Below are 23193 nucleotides of genomic sequence, written 5' to 3' on the forward strand. Positions count from 1 at the left end.
ATGTGAGGTGTGATAGAGCCATCTATGTAGTTCAGCCACAAAATGCTGGACAGCTCCTCAGCAGCAGCTCTATGTACCTTCAGCCACAGGGGATCCTCCATATCCTGCGTCAGTCTCTCCCCCCCCCCCCCCCATTACAAACCAGATATATCTTATTTATTTATTTCAGGTACTTATATAGCGCTGTCAATTTACGCAGCACTTTACATATATATTGTACATTCACATCAGTCCCTAACCCTCAAGGGGTGTACAATCTAAGGTCCCTAACTCACATTCATACATACACATACTAGGGCCAATTTAGACAGGAGCCAATGAACCTACCAGCATATCTTTAAAGTGTGGGAGGAAACCGGAGTACCCGGAGGAAACCCACGCAGGCACAGGGAGAACATGCAAACTCCAGGTAGGTGGTGCCGTGGTTGGGATTTGAACTGACAACCCTAGTACTGCCAGGTGGAAGTGCTAACCATTTATGATATTAGGTCCTTATACTCCTGGACAGGTGATGGAGTGATATGGAGACAGCACAGCTCCCAGTATACAGTTGATCTTCTGAACAGCATGCAGCCTTTTCACAGCAGATGATGGTGCACTCTGTTCTCTGTACACCCGCCATGCGGATGTCTCTCTCCCTGTACACCCTCCATGCGGATGTCTCTCTCTCCCTGTACACCCTCCATGTGGACATCTCCCTCTCCCTGTACACCCTTCATGTCCCTCTCTCCCTGTACACCCTCCATGTGTATGTCCCTCTCTCCCTGTACACCCTCCATGTATTTTTCCCTGTACAACCTCCACGCATCACTCTCCCAGTACACCATCCAAGTGTCTCTCCCTGTCCCTCCCTGTACTCCCTCTATGCATCTCTCCCTGTGCACCCTCCATGCATCTCTCTTTCTGTACACCCTCCATATGTGTGTGTCTCTCTTTCTCTCCCTGTACACCCTCTATGTGTCTCTCTCCCTTTACACCCTCCATGCGTCTCTCTCCCTGTACACCCTCCATGTCTCTCTGTGCACACCCTCATGTATGTCTCTCTGCCTGTACACCCTCCATGCCTCTCTCTGCCTGAACAATCTCCATGTGTCTCTCTCCCAGTACATCATCCAAGCGTGTCTCTCTGCCAGTACATCATCCAAGCGTGTCTCTCTCCCTGTACACACTCCATGTTTCTACTTCCCTGTACACCCTCCATGTCTCTCTCTCTCTCTCTCTGTACACCCTCCATATGTCTCTCTCTCTGTACACCCTGCATGTGTCTCTCTCTCCCGGTACACCCTCCATGCATCTCTCTCCCTGTACACCCTCCACGTGTGTGCCTCTCTCCCTGTACACCCTCCATGTATCTCTCTCTCTGTACATCCTCCATGTATCCCTCTCCCTGTACACCCTCCATGTATCTCTCCCTGTACAGTCTCAGTGTCTCTCTCTCTGTACACCCTCCATGTATCTCTCCCTGTACACTCTGTGTGTCTCTCTCTCTCCCTGTACATCCTCCTTGTGTGTGCGGTGTGTCTCTTCCTGTACACCCTCCATGCATCTCTCTCCCTGTACACCCCCGTGTGTGTCTCTCTCTCCCTGTACACCCTCCATGTATCTCTTTCCCTGTACACCCTCCATGTATCTCTCTCTCCATGTACACCCTCCATTTGTGTGTGTCTCTCTCTCCCGGTACACCCTCCATGTGTCTCTCCCTGTACACCCTCCATGTATCTCTCTCCCTGTACACCCTCCATGTGTCCCTCTCCCTGTACACCCTCCATGTATCTCTCTCCCTGCACACCCTCCATGTGTCCCTCTCCCCGTACACCCTCCATGTATCTCTCTCCCCGTACACTCTCCATGTATCTCTCTCCCCGTACACCCTCCATGTGTCCCTCTCCCTGTACACCCTCCATGTGTCTCTCCTGCTGCCCCCAGTACAGGCCGGATTCCGGTGGCGGAGGAGGAGGCCGGCAGGCTGTGACTTCAGCTCAGTCCGCTCTCCTCCATCCAGCCGCGGCTCGGTGTCTCCCGGGTGTGATCGGTGCCCCGCCCCCTCAGTGTAGAGCCGGTGATGGGCCGGGGACCGGAGTGAGATCAGCCGGGAGGAGGGGAGGGGGAGGAGGATAGTGGGGGGGAGGGGAGGAGGGTGTGGATGGAGATCGGCCGCCCGGAGTCATCACTATCCGGAGACAAAGGCGGAGATGGCAGCGCTCAGCCTGTCCAGGAAGAAGAACTCCTCCAGGAATGCCGGGGTGGAGAGGAAGAACCTCATCACTGTGTGCAGGTGAGAGCCCACACCGACCAATCACAGCCCGCCTCTCACCGCCGCACATCAGGCTGGCCGATGCTCGCTGCTACCTGATTGGCTCCTGACACTTCCTGGGCTTTGTCTTGGTTGCTGACAAGGAATGTGTCCTGGAGCACAGCACCTGTGTGCTAAGGCTGTGATGGATGCTGATGAGGAATGGCTGCTTCTATCAGAGCCTTCTTACACAGGTGTGCTGCTGTCTGACAGGGTCCCATGAAGAGATGGGGGTAGGCAACTTCGCATGGGCTGAGCGCCATTTCATGGGGGGGCAGCAAAGTTGCCGCGTTCTGGAGGGACGGTGACCGGTGATTGGTTGCTATGGGTTACCGTCTGTCCTCAGAGGCTTTCTTCATCAGTCTTATGAAATCCATGTATGGGGGGGGGGGTCCTGCTGTTCATGGGTCACCATGAGGATGGGGTGTCCAGGATATACAGGGCGACGGCAAGACAATCTACAGAACTAGAGCTACATGTACATTTATTTACAACATGTTACATAATATTCTCTCTGTGTCGGCCAACTCTTTCTACACACCAAGTCTTCTCCACTCGGGATAGGAGGTCGTTACTTCTTCCTGTGCATGGAGACCATTGGGACACCCTGCCTGGGTATCACAGTACGGGGGTCTGGGTGACCATGAGTCAATCTACGTCACAAGGTGTATGGGGGTCTGGCTGGGTGATGGCACTTCAGTCTACATGAAGATGATGAATGGAGATAGGTCGATCTACAACACAAGGTGTGTGGTGGTCTGGATGAGGATGAGTCAACCTATATCACAAGGTGTGTGGTGGTCTGGGTGAGGATGAGTCAACCTATATCACAAGGTGTGTGGTGGTCTGGGTGATGATGAGTCAACCTATATCACAAGGTGTGTGGTGGTCTGGACGAGGATGAGTCAACCTATATCACAAGGTGTGTGGTGGTCTGGGTGATGGCACTTCAGTCTACGTGAAGATGATGGATGAGGATGAGTCAATCTACATTGCAAGGTGTATGGTGGTCTGGGTGACGGAAAGCCTATCTAAGTTGCAAGGTGTATGGTGGTCTGGACGAGGATGAGTCAACCGACATCACGAGGTGTGTGGTGGTCTGGACGAGGATGAGTCAACCGACATCACAAGGTGTGTGGTGGTCTGGACGAGGATGAGTCAACCTATGTCACAAGGTGTGTGGTGATCTGCATGATATGTCAGTGGTGGTCTGGATGATGGCACTTCAGTGTACAACAGGGGTCTCCAAACTATGGCCCTCCAGGTGTTGAGGAACTGCAAGTCCCATGTAGCCTTGCAAGACTTTGACAGCAACAGGCAAGACTCCCAGAGGCAGAGGCATGATGGGACTTTTAGTACTTCAGCAGCTGGAGGGCCATAGTTTAGAGACCCCTGGTCTACATGAAGATGATGGATGAGGATGAGTCAATCTACATCACAAGGTGTATGGTGGTCTGCATGATATGTCAGTTTAAGGTACAAGGTGTATGGTGATCCCTGTGGTGACACCTCAATCTACATGGCAAGGTATATGATGGTCTGGGTGATATGTTAACCTACATTACAAGGTGTATGGTGGTCTGGGTGGTGACACCTCAATCTACATGGCAAGGTATATGGTGGTGTGGATGAGGATGAGTCAGCCTACATTATAAGGTGTATGGTGGTCTGCACAATATGTCAGTTTAAGGTACAAGGCGTCTGGGTGATGGCACCTCAATCTACATGGCAAGGTATATGGTGGTCTGGGTGATGGCACCTCAATCTACATGGCAAGGTATATGGTGGTCTGGATGATACGTTAACCTACATTACAAGGTGTATGGTGGTCTGGGTGATGGCACCTCAATCTACATGGCAAGGTGTATGGTGGTCTGGGTGATGGCACCTCAATCTACATGGCAATGTATATGGTGGTCTGGATGATACGTTAACCTACATTACAAGGTGTATGGTGGTCTGGATGATGCGTTAACCTACATTACAAGGTATATGGTGATCTCGGTGGTGACACCTCAATCTACATGGCAAGGTATATGGTGGTCTGGATGATCCGTTAACCTACATTACAAGGTGTATGGTGGTCTCGGTGGTGACACCTCAATCTACATGGCAAGGTATATGGTGGTCTGGATGATCCGTTAACCTACATTACAAGGTGTATGGTGGTCTGGATGATGCGTTAACCTACATTACAAGGTATATGGTGATCTCGGTGGTGACACCTCAATCTACATGGCAAGGTATATGGTGGTCTGGATGATCCGTTAACCTACATTACAAGGTGTATGGTGGTCTCGGTGGTGACACCTCAATCTACATGGCAAGGTATATGGTGGTCTGGATGATCCGTTAACCTACATTACAAGGTGTATGGTGGTCTCGGTGGTGACACCTCAATCTACATGGCAAGGTATATGGTGGTCTGGATGATCCGTTAACCTACATTACAAGGTATATGGTGATCTCGGTGGTGGCACCAGAAATAAACGTGCATACATAGTAACCTACTGGAAAACCTCTGAAGGGTAGCCTTGTATATTGTGAGCAGCCTAACCTGAGCCAGTGGGCTCTTCTAATGTTTTTTCCGCTCTCACTACTTTCTATAAACTCATATCAAAGTCCCAGCACCTCTTGGATGGTTTTTTTTCACTGAGTGGTGACATGTCAATCTACATCACAAGGCGTGCAGAGGTTTGGATGTTTCCAGTGTGCCGACATTGCTGGCTCTGCAGTGTAATCTATGAGAGTGTCTGCAGTGTGTTCTGTAGGAAGCGTTGTATTCCTGTGAGAATGTCTACAAGCTGTTAGGGCTTATGTCTAGATCTTCCCTGGTTTCGGCAGCTGGAAGTATGCGGGATATTGGCATAGGAGTGGTGATTGGTCGCTCTGGGGTTCCGCACTGTTACACTGCATTTTGCCTTCTTGTAATTTCATCATAGCTGTGAATTTTCTTCAATATCTGGGTTAAATATAAACGAGGTGCCTTTTGAGTTGCTGATCCGTGTGCCAAAAGTTTGAGAAAGTTCACTAGTGCTTAGTCCTCGTCAGTTACATCATAGATGGAAGTCTGAGGATTAGAATGATTGGGCGACCATTACTCTGGATAGGTTTCCTGTGCTGCTGGTCATACACAGGAGAATCTTCAGCCGATCTGAAAAACTTTTTAACCACTTGAGGTCCGGATATTTTCACCCCCTTCCAGTCCAGGCCAATTTTCAGCTTTCAGCGCTATAACACTATGAGTGACAATTACTCAGTCATGCAACACTGTACCCATATGAAATTATTTTGAGGTAGAGCTTTCTTTTGGTGGTATTTTATCATCACTGGGTTTTTTATTTTTTGCTATATTAATTAAAAAAGACAGAAAATTTAAAAAATATAATTCTTGCTTAGTTTTTGTTTTGAAATTTAGCAAATACATTTTCTTCATACATTTAGGCCCACATGTATTCTGCTACATTTTTGGGGTAAAAATAACTGCATATTATTTAGCCTGTGTGAAAGCTATAGAGTCTACAAACTATAGGACCCTAAAATGCCGGACATTGATATGACATATGGCAGTGATCAGGGTTTGGGGTATGGTGGTGATCAGGGTGCTGGTATGGTGGTGATCAGGGCACTGTTGATCAGAGCGCTGGTTTAGGGTATGACGGTGATCACGGTGCTGGTATGGGGTAAGGCGAGGATCAGGCCAGGGCGCTGGTATGGAGTGTGGCGGAGATCAGGCGCTGGTATGGGGTATGGCAGAGATCAGGGCACTGGTATGGGGTATGGCGGAGATCAGGGCACTGGTATGGGGTATGGTGGAGATCAGGGTGCTGGTATGGGGTATGGCGGAGTTTAGGGCGCTGGTATGGGGTATGGCGGAGATCAGGGCGCTGGTATGGGGTATGTCGGTGATCAGGTAGCTGGAATGGGGTATAGCGGAGATCAGGGCTCTGCTATGGGGTATGGCGGTGATCAGGGCTCTGCTATGGGGTATGGCGGTGATCAGGGTTCTGGTATGGGGTATGGTGGAGATCAGGGCTCTGGTATGGGGTATGGTGGAGATCAGGGCTCTGGTATGGGGTATGGTGGAGATCAGGGCTCTGGTATGGGGTATGGCGGTGTTCAGGATGTTGGTATGGGGTATGGCGGTGATCAGGGCGCTGGTATGGGGTATGGCGGTGATCAGGGCGCTGGTATGGGCTATGGCGGTGATCAGGGCACTGGTGTGGGGTATGGCGGTGATCAAGGTGCTGGTGTGGGGTATGGCGGTGATCAGGATGTTGGTGTGGGGTATGGTGGTGATCAGGGCGCTGGTATGGGGTATGGCGGTGATCAGGATGTTGCTATGGGGTATGTCGGTGATCCAGGTGCTAGTATGGCGGTGATCAGGATGTTGGTATGGGTATGGCGGTGATCAGGGCGCTGGTATGGCGGTGATCAGGGCGCTGGTATGGGGTATGGCGGTGATCAGGGCGCTGGTATGGGGTATGGCGGGCTTCAGGGTGTTGGTATTGCGGTGATCAGCACATTGGTATGGTGATGTTTTTGTGCGCACTGGGACAGGTGACAGAGCTCGCTGCATTGTTTATTGTGCCTACACTGTGGCAGTGATCTGGGACCCTGGAGTGGCTGCTGTACACTCACAAGCTGCAGCATCGCTTCTCTCTGCTCTCACAGTGAGAAGCGATCTTTAGTTTCACTTTGCATTGTTTACTTTGTGAATGCTGTGATTGGACACAGCAATCACATGGTAAAACACCATGTGATTGGCCAGACACAGCGGTAATGTGATCCGCTGTATCTGAGCGATATACTGATCGTTGGGCTCCTGGGAGCACACTCTGTGGGTCGCGCAGGAGCTGCTGATGCTGGCCTGAAGTACAGATACATTAGCGGCAAACCTTCCCATCTGCAGTCTATAGTCTAAGGGCGGACAGGAAGAGGTTAATCAGGGGAAATGACCAATCACATTAAGGCAGCCTGCTACAAATTATCCATATATATATATATATATATATATATATATATATATATATATATATATATATCAGCGGTTTTCTAAATCATTATGCAAGATCATACTGTATATGTGGCCCCCTTCCTCCAGACGCTACGCTCTGCCACTCAGTGCTGCTCAATGGGCACATACACATTGGGTACTTACCAACCTCCAGCGTGTATTTGGCCACCGATCATGACTGTGGAGGCAAACCATCTGTGTCCGGTCTCGGTCAGAGGCACTGATCATGTATGATTGTTCACCTGCAATCGGCTGCAGCACTAACCATTGATTTGGACTCAATAAACACCTTCATCCCTCAGCCTTTTAGGTCTCATTTACACGGATCCATCATGAAAAACGAGTGTATGTCTGCACCCAGTACTAACATGCAGAAAAAGGTGCATGCACACAGCCGCCTACGCAGATCAATGACAGGATGCTGCACTATGCTGGTAACTGCGGATCTGGGTGTAATTGTTTGGAGAAGGGTGCTTTCACACTGTCCAGCTGCGGTTTGACTGCAGCGCAGTGTCCCCACTGTTGTCATGCAGGTTTCCCATAGACTTCTATTGTGTCTCACATATTTGAAGCATTTTCTGAAGTGTAACAAAAGTCCTGCATGCTGCATCTTTGGTGCGCTTTCAGAAAAATGCACCAGAAATGCGGGACACAATAGAAGTCAATAGGAAAGCTGTGGTACACCTGCACTGTGGCCAAACCGTAGCAGGGCAGCGTGAGAGCATCCTAAAGTGATAATAAACTGTGTTTTTAAAGCATTTTCAGTAGCTGATTTAATCACTCACTGAGTATGCAGCTTCTTTATATAACCCTGGTTCACACTGATGCGGTGCAGAATTCACATCGGTGTCTGTGCGATTTCCACACCGCATCATAATCGCACACTGTTCATACGAACCGCTGTGGGTGTGTATTTTAAGTTAATGACACCCTGAAATCAGTTTGCAAAACGAGGTGCTATGTGCAGAATTGGATCCCATGGATGCGATCTGATTCTGGTGCAGACAAAAAAGGTTCCTGCACTTCTTTGGTGCGGATGCGGTGTGATTTGACCCATACAAATTGATGCACACAGAAATTGCATGAGATTTGTGCAGGAATGGGGTGCGGTTCCTGTGTGAATCGCATGCAATGTGCCGCACCGCATCAGTGTGAACCAGGGCTCAGGCTCCATGCACACTAGCATAACAAAAACGCCAGTGCTCTTGGCAGAAATAAAACTTTAATGTGGAGCATTTTATGTACTAGTGTTTAGCCACTTCCCGACCGGCCGTTGCATATAAACGGCCGCACGGTGGCACTGCAGGGTCGGGTGGCCGTTTATAAATGGCCTCCCCGCACCCTGCTTGTGCGCGCTCCCTGGGAGTGCGCAGCACCGCGATCCGGTGCCCGCTGTGTCCTCCAGGCATAGTGAAACACTGATCGTCGGACGGGACCTCTGTACGAGGTCCCGATCATGTGATCACTGATTGGCCAATCAGTGATCACATGCAAAGTAGTAAGCAAGATGTCACTTGTGACATCATTGCTTACTACATGTGAAATCTGTGAATGATCACAGAGGTCACATGGTACAAGGCTATTCACAACAGCCTTGTACCATGTGACAAGCTGTGACCAATCACAGCTCACTCAGTACTTCGCAAGAATGCAGACAGAGAGGAAGAGAAATGAATGCTTTTACATCCTATATGGGTGTAAAAGCAATCAGTGTAAAAAAAAAATCATCACCCCCCACAAGTAGTAAGTGTCACCATGGTGACACTGTACTGCTAGAGTGACAGTATGTAAAAAATAAATAAATAAATAAAAAATAATATAAAAAAATAAAATAAAAATGTAAAAAAAAAATGTTTAAAAATTATAATTTTTGGTTATAAACTAATTTGGATTTTTCTTTTACTAAAAAGATAACGGAATAAATTTTGGCAAAGATTTATGATGAAATATTATTTATTTGCAAAATTTTATTAAAAAAACTTTTTTTCAAAATTTTTGGACATTTTCATTTACATAGCAAAAAAAATAAAAATCCCAGCGGTGAATAAATACCACCAAAATAAAGCTTTATCTGTGTCAAAAAAATGGTAAAAAATTCATTTGGGTACAGTGTTGCATGACCGCGCAATTGTCATTCAAAGTGTGATAGCGCTGAAAGCTGAAAATTGCCGTGGTCAGGAAGGGGGTAAAAGTGTCCGGACTGGAAGTGGTTAGGAGCCTTTAGCATGTTTTTTTTTTTTCTGCCAGAAAAATGCTCTCAAAAATGCAAATCAGAAGTGTTTTTTCCGCCTCTAAAGCTGAGCTTAAAAAAACGCCTCTAGACTACCTAATGTGCATGAACACATAGGATAACATTAGTTGCTTCTACAGGCAAAACACTAATCTCCTCGAGGAGCAGCGTTTTCATAACTCAGTGTGCATGGACCGGTAATCCTTGCCTGTGTTCCAGTTTAAAGGATAAGCTCACCTTTTGACAAAAAATAATAAATGCACTTTTTTTGCAGATAAAAAAATGTGCATTTTATTATTTTTGGTTGCAGGAGCCTGGAAATCATTACACCAGCAATCAGTAGATTGCTGGTGCCATGCAGGTCTCCTGCTGATCTGTCAGTATATCTGCATGCCTGTCCATCCTGTACGCTGACCGCAAGAATCAATGAACTACTATAACCCTCACACCGCCATGGTAGTTCATTGAGAACTACATGCCAACAGCAGCTAAGGCTGTTGGGACTTGTAGTTTTCTCATTCACAGTAGACCGTGAATGAGTGATGTGGCTGGGTGGGCGGCGCCCCGCTCTGCTGCATTTTTAAAAAAATGTCAGCTAATAGGGGGGAAATGATCCCTCAGTAGCTGTCAACGCAGGGGAGTCGGAAGGAGTGGGGCTGGTCCTTTCATAGCATGTTCCATTGTACACCCATATTCAGGGTGTAACATGTTTTGAAAGGTGAACTTATCTTTTAGGGTGGTGCCCTGACTGCTGCCCCAGATTTCCTCTTTCAGAGTGGCACCTTCCTTATGTGGCATCCTTTAGAGCCACCCTTGCATGCAAGGACTAGAGTTGTGACTCCCTACACTGTGTGCATCAATAGAAACACACAGCCCCATAGTTTAGAATGGCAAGACACTCCCTTGCCCCCCCCCTTTTCCAAGCTGGTTCCAGACTGCAACTGTTTCCGGTGAAGGCCAAAAACTCAGGGAAGCAGCACTGAGAGAGCAGGAACCAGCAGTATTCAAATTCTAAACTACAAATGGGTTGGGGTCCCTTTTGCATCATTTTAGTGCCTAATAACCAATTCCCGACTACACTATAGCCAAAAGACAGCTACAGCGCAGTCTGCTTGTTCTGGGAGGGTGTCCATGAACGGTCTCCCAGAACCGCACCCCCTAGAGCGCACACAGTGCACAATCTGTGAACGGCTGATCATGTGTCCAAGTAAAGGGCAAATCAGAGCTGCCTTTTACCATGTAAGCAGCTGTGTCCAATCACAGCTAATCACAGTATAAATAGGAGATGCCGGTTATTGGCAGTCTTCTCTTCACGCTGGCAGCGCATGAGCAGAGGAAAGCCAGTAAGTGGCATTTCTCAGGGGAACATCTACACTGATCAGTGTAGCCCCATCAGTGCCGTCAATAGTGCCCATCTGTGCTGGCTTTCAGTGCTTCCTCCATGCTGGCTGTCAGTGCCCGTCAGTGATGCCTATCTATGCCGCCTATTAGTACTCATCAGTGCTGCATATCAGTGTAGCGTATCAGTGAAGGAGAAAAGTCACTTATTTACAAAACTATATAACAAACTAAGAAAATTTTTTTTAATTTTTTTTCAACATTTTTGGTCTTTTTTTTTGTTTAACAAAAAATAAAAACCCCAGTGGTGATTAAATACCACCAAATGAAAGCTCTATTTGTCTTAAAAAAATTATATAAATGTCATATGTATACAGTGTTGCATGACCGCGCAATTGTCAGTCAAAGTTCAACTGCGCTGAAAACTGGTCTGAGCAGAAAGGGGGTGAAAATGCCTGGTAGGCAAGATGTGAAGACAGCTTTAGGGCATAAGATTGGAACATTTCGAGTCTTGTGAATGGAAGTATAACTTTGGGAAGGAAGTAGTTACACTAGTATGATAAATCTTGTGACCGAGCCGCGGGGTATGGGAACCAGTAAGGACAAGATTTTCAGTGGTGATCATCCGAACTGATTTGTTGTCGGGTTGCAGTTATTTATTGCACTTTCATCATATTGCATTTTTCATGGGGCCCCTAAAAATAAATGTATGAAAGGAAGGGGTCTTGTGACTTTGCACAGGCTCATGGTCCTAATAGTGTGTGTATCATGTTTAGTGGACAGTAATCACCATTTATTTTTTTTATTTCAGGTACTTCTATATGTCCACAGATCTTATGTGTTCTGATTGTTGACATTGTGACTGCCCTATACATTGCCATCCTTACTATACCGTCTATAGGTGATTGCCAATCTATAGGAGATTTCTATCTTTTGACGACTTGGTCTTCACTGTTTGATGCCATGTTGAAAATTTGTCTTCTGTATTATTAATTTGGTAAAAATACAGATGGGATGCATACGCTTTAACTTGCTACTTAGTCTCTGACCCTGATGAGCAATTATACATTCTATAGACCAGAAGGTTTTCAGTTTAGTCTGTTTTGTCATATTGCCTTTCAAATGACTTATGCTGAACTTTGTAGACGTTATTCCGGCATTCTTATATGCATGTAAAATTCTTAAAACAAAGAGTGTTTAAAAAATTAAGAAAAAATTAAAAAATCATTGTAGGCCTGAAGATTAGTTAAAGCCTCCAAACATCATTGTCAGGAATGGACTCGCCAATGGTGGTGGGACTCACCTGCCTTGTGGGCTGCAGTACCAAGGCTGGCCAGCGGGTGCTCTCAGCAGCCAGACTCTCACTCCTGCAATCAGGCCATCACCTGAGGCTGATTGCAGGAGGTGTATTTAAGCAGGACCAGGCCTGTGATCAGTGCCTTGGTGTATGTTTCCCATGAGCCCCTGTACCTGCATCCTGTCTGCTTCCTGCCTGATCCTGACTCTGAACCTGACTGAACGAACTCCGCCTGTCCTGACCTCGGCTATTCCTGACCACTCTTCCGCTCGTTCCTGGTACCCTGTTTGCCCGTTAGCTACCGACCTGGCCCGCCTGACTACGTTGTGCTCCATATATATATATATATATATATATATATATATATATATATATATATATATAATCAGTTTTGGTTTGGGTTTGTTTCACCTTGTTGTATGTATTTGTGTTAGTTTTGGGTTTGGTTTGTTGCACTGCGTTTATGTTTGTGTTGTCCTTAATAAATTATCTTGTTTACACGCTATACCTGAAGTCTGTGTTTCCCTGTGATGGTCCACACACCTCTGGTCATTCCCGGAGCCCTGACAATCATATATTTTCAGAAAGCACACACCCTGTAGAATAAAATGGTGGTAGTTCAATTTTTTAATTTTACACAATATTAGCACAAACCGTTAATGAAGTGCAAATTGCAATGAAAACCAAAATTTTTTTTGCGCTAGATACGTGATAAATCTAAATCAAGAATAATTATAATAAATGCTGCCACTTCTATACAAATAAATAATATCAACAAAAACAACATTCAAAGTGATTCAGTAGCTCAATAAAATATATATGTGCATATAAATAAATTAGTGATCATTAAAATGTGAAAAACTGAAAGTCCATAAAAAATCTTTTCCACCAAATGAATCTTCCAATTCCCAAAAGATCACCACATGCAATAAAGATGGCGTTCCCCCTTCGGGTGTGCACTCACCAGATAGACATGCCTCCCATTCTTATGGTTGGCTAAAATCACTGATAAAGTGGATCCAAATGAGAAGGATTCAGTCAAAATTGGTATTATCACACTCCTCTCTGTTCATTCTCCAATTGCCATGATCAGCTGGCACCACTTCGTAGGTTAACAAATTCCTAATAATGAGGAATTTAGAACAACATGGATAACACTCTCCTTCTCCCTAATCTTTCTCTTTTTTTTTTTTTTTTTTTTTTTTTTTGGAGTTCAAAGTCTTTATTGTTCAGCTGGTTACAACAAGCAGGGCAAAAGGTGCACTTCAGACACCACACCATCCCCCTACATCAGGGCTGGGTGAAATGGCAGAATGGTAAATGTACTCAAAAGCACTCCTTTTTTTTTTTTTAATTTAGTCATTTATTAAATTTTTCATGTTAATACAAAAACCCAGAAAGGGAAATAATTCTCATACAAATAAACATTTATAACATTTCTACCTTTCCCTTACTAAAAACTCTTTTCTTTCCCATCCCACTACCCCCCCTTCCCACCCCTCATCCCCCCTCCTCCCCCTCTGCAGACTCTAACCCATTCTAATCTCTTGAGGCTTGTTAATTTCTTTGCTAACATCCAAGTTCATATTTTCCTATATTTCTCTTTCAATCCTGCTCTTTCCCACTTTTCCCATCTCCTAAAATAAACTCTCATCCTATCTTCCTGCATATGGTATGATCTTTCCATTCTACCTATCTGGTTTACTCTATTGATCCAGTCTTCCTCCTTCGGTACCTCAGCTTTCCGCCAAAACTTGGGTATCAACCCTTTCGCCGCATTCAAGAAGTACCAAATACCTGAATCTTTATATTTATTTACAGATGTCTCCACATTGTGTAGGAGGCACATCGTTGGGTCTAACCCTATGTCAATTTCAGTTATTTCTTTAATCAATTTGACTATTAACTTCCAAAAAACCTGGATTTTCGGACATTCCCACCATATGTGAAACATCGTGCCCATCTCTCCGCATCCTCTCCAACACATATTTAAATTTTCCCCATTCATCTTGTGCTCTACACTTGGTGTAATGTGCCATCGTGTGACACACTTATAATTAACCTCAACCTCTCTCATACTAACATTATCGTGTATCAATCTAAACATCTTTCTCTGTCTATCTTCATCAAACCCAACTCCCATATCCCTTTCCCATTTTGTGATAAAAATTAACTTTGTGTTAGTGTCTAATTCTGTGAGTATTCTATACACTTTAGAAATACCGTGCTTTCCATCCCTTCGTGTCTCCAACAACCTTTCAAACATATTCCACTCCTGTTTTATTCTCAGGGGTTTCGGTAGATTTCCAATAAAACATTTCAATTGATGATATTTCCACTCGTCTATTCTAATAAAAATATCTCCCTTCTTCTCTATTAAATCTTTAAGTGGTCTCAATTCCCCCTCCACCAAAACATCTCTCAGTTGGGTGTCCTCCTTTCTAAACCATCTCCCTGATATCTTATTCTTTCCCGGGGGAAAGTACTCAGTATTTGTGAGAGGCATTAATATAGAGTTAAATTCCCATTTCATATTTTTGTGTGTAAATTGTCCCATACCCTAAAAACATTTAAAGTGTAGGTACTTGTGCTTTCTTTTATTCCCCTGAACTGTGGTGGAACCCATATCATCTGACTCAGTCTAATGCCACTAAGATCATTTTCAATTGTTACCCAACTTTTCCCCTTATGGTTAAATGTCCAGTCATATATTCTTGCTAAAACCACTGCTTTATAGTATCTCTTGACATCTGGTAGACCCAATCCCCCTTTCTCTTTAGTCCTACTCAATGTTTCATATGCTATTCTAGGTTTTTTATTCTTCCATATGTATCTTGTTAACATTTTTTTCATTATCTTAAAGAAGGCTTCTGGAATTTTAATTGGTACCATTTGAAATCTATACAGTATTTTAGGCATAATTACCATTTTGACTAGGTTTATACGTCCTATCCAAGATGGGTTTCCTCCTTCTAGTCTTTTTAAGTCTTCCCTGATCTCATTTATCAAAGAGATATAGTTTAATCTATACAAATGCTTAGATGAGGCAGTGAGTTTTATTCCTAAGTATTTTATCTCTTTTTCTTTCCATATAAAGGGGAATTCTTTTTGTAATTTTTCTTTTTCACTCTTTGGTATATTAATATTCAGGATCTCTGTTTTCGATGGATTAATTTTTAAATTTGATAGTTCACCGTACTCCTTCAGAATCTTCATTATATTTGGGAGAGTTATTCGGGGATTCCCCACATAGAACAGTAAGTCGTCTGCAAAGGCCGCTACTCTATGTTCTATGGATTCTATCTGAATTCCCTTTACCGATCCACTATTTCTTATTATTGACAACAGGGGTTCGAGTGATAATACATATAGCAGAGGGGACAGTGGGCAGCCTTGTCTTGTACCATTAGACATTCCAATGGGTTCTGATCTCTCCCCATTTACCGTGATGATTGCAGTAGGCTCTCTATATAATTTACTTATCCATTCCCGCATTCTATCACCTATCCCCAGCACTTTTAAGTTGTCCATCATAAAACCCCAGTCCACTCTATCAAATGCCTTCTCTGCATCAATTGACAAGAGCACCACCGGGGCTTTCCCTTTTCTACTTTTCTGAATAAGCATCAGGGTTCTCAAGCCGTTATCTCTACCTTCTCTCCCCGGTACAAAGCCCACCTGGTCTCCATGGATCCATTCAGGCATCAGATCCCTCAACCTGTTTGCTAACACCTTTGCATACAGTTTAGTGTCAGTATTCAATAATGAGATAGGTCTATAGCTGGAGCACTGAGATGGATCCTTTCCCTCCTTGTGAATAAGTACCACATGGGCCTGTAGGGATTCTCTCCTCATTTCCATCTCACCTCCCAGAGCATTCATATATTTCTCCAGCTTGGGTAACAGTACTTCACTAAATTTCTTATAGTACTTAACTGTATAGCCATCCGGGCCTGGGCTTTTTCCTCCCCCTGTGCTTTTTAATGCTATTTTAATTTCTTCCTGGGAAATTTCTGCGTCTAAGGAGTTCAGCTGTGCTTCACTTAGTTTTGGTAATCCCGCATTTTTTAAGTATGTCATCTTTTTTTCATTAATTCCCTCTTGAGCTTCTTTTAGGGGGCCTTGGGGGCTAATATTATATAACTTTTTGTAATACTCCGTAAACACTTTAATAATCTCTTTATTTGAATGGACCAACTGCCCCTTTGAACTTTTTATCTTTTCTATATAGTTCTTATTTTTCTTTTTATTCAAAGCTCTCATTAGATATCTTCCTGGTCTGTCTCCCCATCTATATCTCTCATTCAAAACCCTGTTGTATACTCTTCTCTTCTCCTCATCCATCAACCTCTCTAGCTCATCTTTTTTATCCAGTAACTTCTGTCTCGTATCTTTTGTTATTTTCTTCTTATGGATCTGCTCCAAGTCCAATATTTCTTTTAATAGCCCACTGACCCTCTCTCTTCTTTCCTTTTTCTTCCTTGCTCCTGTCGCAATCAGGATTCCTCTTATGGATACCTTATGGCTTTCCCAGACTGTAGCTATCGATACTTCCTCTGTTTCGTTCTCCTTAAAGTATGCCTTAATCTCTTTCTCAATTTTCTGAACTACATCCTCATCCAGAAGAAGAGCCTCATTTAATCTCCACCCTAATCCTCCAGTCCACCTTCTTCCCCATCCCATTTTCATTACAACCGGAGCATGATCCGAGAACGTCCTTGTCTCTATGTCAATTTTAACCAGATGATCTATAAATTGGTGGTCTATTAAGATGTAATCTAATCTCGAGTATATCTCGTGTGCATTAGAGAAGAAAGTATAGTCTCTGTCTTTCATATGCGTTATTCTCCAGGTGTCCACTAGTTGATATTCATGCATCACTTTTTTCAAAGCTCTCAGAGATCTACTCCCCTCTCTTTGCACAGAAGAGGTATTATCCTTTTGTGGGTCCATACAGAAATTTAGGTCTCCAGCTACTATCAAACGCCCTTTTTTAAATTCCATTAATTTTTTCAACAGGCCCTTCATATACATCTCCGGGTTTTTATTAGGGCAGTATATATTGGCTAAAGTGCACTCAATCCCCTGAAGTCTACCTTTTAAGAATAAAAACCTCCCCTCCGGGTCGGTTCTTCTATCCTCCAGCTCAAATCTCACATTCTTTGCCAGACCTATTGCAACCCCTTTTGCTCTTTTAATTGGAGAATCTGCATAGTACCATATTGGGTAGTGTTTGGATTTCAATTTCACATTTGCCTCTATCTCAAAATGCGTCTCCTGTAAAAATACCACTGACATCGCCCTATGATGTAACTCATTAAACAACCTAAATCTCTTCCCTGGACAACTCAGCCCGTTCACATTATACGTTATAAACTGTATTTCTTCCATCATTCCCAATTAACTCCATCTCTCTTCCAGATTGCCTCTTCCTCTTTATCCCTTCTGTCCTGCAGAGTATTAACCCAATACCTCCTCCCCTCCCTCCCACCCGAATCCCATCCCCTACCCCCTCCCTCCCAGGCCACCCCCCCCCCCGCCCCACCCCTTTTTAGGCCTTCTACCTGCCTATCAATCATTTGTGGTGAAGATACCACCTTTGATTTTTTTTTTAAACCTTGGGGTTGAACTCCTCCCATGTACGACTTACCCACCCTCCAACCACCACCGATTCCCTCGCTTCCTTTAAATTTTTTTAACCTTAATGGTACACTTTGGGGAGAAAGTTAGGGGACAAGAGAGAAAAAAAAAAAAAAAAAAATACTCACTCTATCCCAACTAACTCCTCACTACCTCCCCCCTACCTACTTCCTGCCATACTTCTTTTCCCCCAATGCCTATTTCAATCTCTGTTTCCCACCCACTAATCCTCATTCTCTGCAATTCCAGTCTGTCACAGAAGTCTCTTAAGTCCTCGGGAAATCTCATGTATGCTGTAACACCGTTCTTCCATCCGATCAGACACTCTGGGTTACCCCATCTATAATGGGCATTTCTTGCTCTAATCTGCTCTAATAGGGGCCTCAAAGCTCTTCTCCTCCACAAAGTCTCGTACGATAGATCTGCAAAAATCTGGATATTTATATCTCCATAATTAATAGAAGTTCTTCCTTTAATCCTTCTCCAAATCTCTTGCTTATCTCCATAATTTTGCAGCTGAACAATCACGTCTCTTGATTTTTCCTTCCCGTTACCTTGTTGGGGCTTTCCTGATCTAAAGACTCCATCCAGTTTAATTACCTCTGTTTCAGGTCTATCCATAATATAGTTTAACATTTTACAGACTTTTTCTTGCAGTTCTCCCCCTTTCAGGATATCAGGGATTCCTCTTATCCTCAAGTTGTTTCTCCTGGACCTGTTCTCCTGTACTTCTATTTTATACTGCAGTTGTTTCTGCATATTCCTCATCAAAGCGGACCTTTTTTCTAAGTCTGAAATGATATGGGTATGTTTGTTGATATTTCCCTCTATTTCTTCCGTTCTCTTTAGCAGATGCCCTAGATCTTGACGTATATTTGTCATTTCTTGCTTAATAGTTTTTTCCAAGTCCTTGAACATTACAGTCATCTCTCTTTTGTTCGGCACTTGCAAATCTTTTTCAAGATCTTTCCTCGCTAAGTTTTCTGTCCACTGTTGGCTACTACTATCCAGGCCTATTGACAATCTAGGGCTATTCTCCAAGGTAGTTTCCATTTCCCCCTTTTCATTTCCACTATAGGCCCTTTCTGGAGTCGCATTACCCTGGGAAGTAAATTTTTTAATTGAGCCCGTCTGGGACCCTTTAAGCCCACTTCCTTTAGCGCTTTTATTCTTCATATCTTCTGCACTTAGTATAGCTCTTTAAACAGCAGGAGGCTTTAGGCAGTATATTGGGGTATTAATATTAAACAGTCTCTGCCATTTTAACACTTCATTTTCTTATTTCTTTTTCCAGGTCTCTTCTGTAGCCTCTTAGTAATTTCTCTTTCCCTTTTCAATTCTGTTTTCACTTTTCCAATCCCCTGGGAATCCCCCTTCTTTCTTTGTTGGTGGTTAGCAGTCCTTCCCACAGTTCAACACAGTTACACAATTATATGTGGGATCATACATATGGACTCACCCTCCTTCACTTGTTCCCTCACCCAGTGAGTCGACTCAGATCTCCAGCCGTCCACTCACCGCACTCATCCAATGTCTCTGGGGGATTCCTGCAGGGTCTTCTGTAGGTTTATGCGCTCTGTCGCCTTCCACTCCTGTGCTGCTGATTTTGTAGATTTACAGCCGGCATCTCTGTTCTCCTGTCAGGGAGCCGGCGTTTGTCAGGGAACCGGCCGGCGCCTCTGCTTCCCAGTGCGGCTTTGCGGCTAGCCAGCGTGGTCACGCCGCTCTGCTCCGTCTCCCCGGCAACCCGACAGCTGATCCCAGGTCTCCGCGATACAAACACCGCCCGGAGCTCCGCATCCGCACTCGCCGTCTTCTCCCCTCAGCACGCCGGCACCCTCTCCCCCTGGGGACCTCCTCGCTCAGGTAGGGCTTCGGGCATTAAAATGCTCTCATGGTGGTGGTCTCCTCGTGGGTTATCGGAGAGCACTCACATCGTGCTCTCCGACGCCGCCATGTTTAGGCTCCTCCCTAATCTTTCTCATTCAGGATTAGTGGTCATGTGGAAACAAGAAAAAAACCCAATGGTGCAGTACAAAATGCCACCTTTAATCTCTATAAAGGCAGACACTAACAAAATATAAGTAAAGCTCATAAGTAATACAGTAGGTTCAAAAACACTGGTGGATCCCGCATCACTTCCGGTTCCGTCACTTCCGGCTGCCACACAGCCTCACACTGACGCGTTTCGTCATATCCGACTTAGTCATAGGGACAGTATATTATCCAATTTTTGGTAAAATATAATAAGAGGAGAGGTTGAGCCGAGTAAATGGATACCTAACATGTCACACTTTAAATTTGTACATACGATGCACTTTGGTACCCTTTATTCTCCATAGGAAATGCTCACAGGTCATTATATGTATGTATGTATATATGTTTGTGTGTGTGTGTGTGTGTGTGTGTGTGTGTGTGTGTGTGTATATATATATATATATATATATATGTATGTATGTATGTATGTATGTGTGTGTGTGTGTGTATATATGTATATATATATATATATATATATATATATATATATATATATATATCTCCTGTGTATTGCAAGCAATGTCATTACATGTAGGCCAGGTGTGTTACTTTCATGTGTGCGCACACGTGAGAGCAGGGTGGGCTAAAAAAAAATTTTGAGGGGGGGGGGGATTTTAAGTGCTTGGGTGTAACTTTATTTTTTGCCTTTTTGTTTTTTTTTTTTTATGTTCACTAAAACTTTATATTACATAGGGCAAAAAGTTCCCTATATGACAATATTTTTAAGACCGTATTCTCTTTAATGACTTCTCTTCCATTGAAGCTAAGGCTGGCCATACATTATACAATTTTCTTGAGATTTTTGCTTTAGATTTACCAAAAATCATATAATATGAGGTTAAACCCAAACAACACTTTCAGTTGTATCCAATTAGGCAGACCCTTGCACTACGTAGTTGAAGAAAAATCTAAAGCAAATTGGACAGAAAATTGTATAGTGTATGGCCATCTTAAGGGAGCTGAGAATTACAATAGGAAAGCAAGCTCAGTGGCCCCACTGGGGTCCCAGACACCGATAATGTTTTGTTCACACCAATGAACTGTGTGGTTTTAGGGCCAATTCGCCCTACATGCATTTCAGTTGCTTTTTTTTCTGCATCCAAAACGCACAGAAAGTAGGCTGTATGTGTCAGTCATAGTTAATATCAGCACTTGCAGTTCCAGTGCGTTCCGGTTGCAGTAAAAAATAGAACAGGCTGCATTTTTCCTGCACAGAACTGTACTGGAATGCGGTAAAATGCACCAAAAACGCACTGGAACGCACAAAAAACGCACTGGAATGCACATGTTCATATTTAAATTGAAGAAAAAGAGAGGGGGAAAAGATGAACTGGAATGCATCAAAAACACACTGGAACGCGTAAAAAAATGCACCAAAAATGCGCATGCAGAAACAAATCTTGAATGCATTTGGACTGCGTTTCTATAGTGTGAACCGGCCTTTATCCTGATTATTTTAAAAATGGTGCAAGCACGTTTTGTTTTTTGCACGTATCTTGGCCATAGAAAAGCCAATTGACACTAATGGACAGCCTTAAAAACAACTGACAGAGAAAACAAAAAGCACACGCTCGGTCGCGCCTCCTGGTGTGTCTGGAGCCTAGAACTTGGCATACAGCTATTGCTAAGACAGAGATTTGTTGTAAACATTGCATAAACAGGAACAAAATATCAAAAACAGGAACCTTCAGGCAGACATACATTGTTTATAGCTTCAGAATCTCTAATAAAGAACTATACAACCCATGACTAATCACAAGGCTGGAAGAGTCATCTGATTTATTTATTTTTCATTACTGTTGATGCTTAAAGCAGTATTCAAGCCAAATGGAAAAATGTATTCTAACTGTTGGCGCTATATAAATCCTGTATAATAATTATAATAATAATACTGATTCTTAGAAGTGACGGCTGCATTTGTTTTCAGTTTTGGGATTTATTTCCTTTATTTGTAGCTGGTGATTTGTCCAGTAAGTCTGTTGTTTTTCAAAAAAACAAGTTGTCCTGCATTTGTATCAGTTTCAGGGTTAAGACAAACTGTTTAACACCAACGAGATTGTAAGCTCCAAGGATCAGGCCCTCCTAACCCTCTTGTATTGAACTGTATTGTTGCTTTATTGTCTCCCGTTATATTGTAAAGCGCTGAGCAAACTGCTGGCGCTATATAAATCCTGTATAATAATAACAGGGGTGCTTACAATGATCAGCTTTTATTTATGTAAAACCTTTATCCCCAAAAGAACAAAATGTTTGCTGTAACTGACTATAAAGTGAAAGCTGGAATTTGGCTTCGATTTTCTAGTTTTTCTACAGTATATCTGCTAGTACATCTATCCCCCCCCCCCCCCCCCCCGACAATTGTGCTGCCCAAAGGTGCCCCCTGTGCTTCTTCATCCAGAATGGGGACGCTCTAATACTGGAGGTGTATTACTGGCAAGATCACAGGGAGGAAAACTTAATTAAAAAAAAAAAAAAAGGAAAACTAATGCAGCCAGGTTCAATACCACTTTAACTTTAACATTTATAAGTAATAAACATAGTACACGTATGTAGTTTCTCTTGGCCAAGCATTGTGGCTATATGATTGTCACACATTCTCAATACTAAATAAAGATATATTTAACCACTTCAATCCACTATAACCCTTCCTGCCCAGGTCATTTTTCAGCTTTCAGTACAGTCACACTTTGACAGCTGCACGGTCATGCAACACTGTACCCATAGGAAATTTTTATCATTTGTTTTGTGACAGATGGAGCTTTTTTTCGTTGGTATTTAATCACCACTGGGTTCTTCCATTTTTTTTCTAAACAAACAAAAAAAGGCCAGCTTCCTTTATAAAATTTTGCAAATAAGTAATTTTTCTTCACTGATGATGGGCGCTTGTGAGGCTGCACTGATGGGCGCTTGCGAGGCTGCACTGATGGGCGCTTGCGAGGCTGCACTGATGGGCGCTTGCGAGGCTGCACTGATGGGCGCTTGCGAGGCTGCACTGATGGGCGCTTGCGAGGCTGCACTGATGGGCGCTTGCGAGGCTGCACTGATGGGCGCTTGCGAGGCTGCACTGATGGGCGCAGGTGAGACTGCACTGATGGGCGCTTGCGAGGCTGCACTGATGGGCGCTTGCGAGGCTGCACTGATGGGTGCTTGTGAGGCTGCACTGATGGGCGCAGGTGAGGCTGCACTGATGGGCGCAGGTGAGGCTGCACTGATGGGCGCTGGTGAGGCTGCACTGATGGGCGCTGGTGAGGCTGCACTGATGGGCGCTGGTGAGGCTGCACTGATGGGCGCTGGTGAGGCTGCACTGATGGGCGCTGGTGAGGCTGCACTGATGGGCGCTG

General features: G+C 44.2%; 1 protein-coding gene across 2 annotated transcripts in view; it reads left to right on the top strand.

The window, feature by feature from the left end:
- Positions 1-2149: 2149 nt before the first annotated feature.
- Positions 2150-23193, top strand: part of RUNDC3B (RUN domain containing 3B) — a 346416-nt gene continuing 325372 nt past the window's right edge. For both annotated transcript variants that reach the window (XM_089666259.1, XM_089666263.1), the window contains exon 1: positions 2150-2275. In XM_089666259.1, coding sequence (XP_089522385.1) covers positions 2193-2275 — 83 coding nt within the window. In that variant the 5' untranslated portion in view covers positions 2150-2192. The remainder of the gene's footprint in view (positions 2276-23193) is intronic.

The sequence above is a fragment of the Staurois parvus genome, unplaced genomic scaffold (assembly GCF_062004578.1).
Source record: "Staurois parvus isolate SC_StPar_1 unplaced genomic scaffold, SC_StPar_1.0 ptg000051l, whole genome shotgun sequence".
Lineage (NCBI taxonomy): Eukaryota > Metazoa > Chordata > Amphibia > Anura > Ranidae > Staurois > Staurois parvus.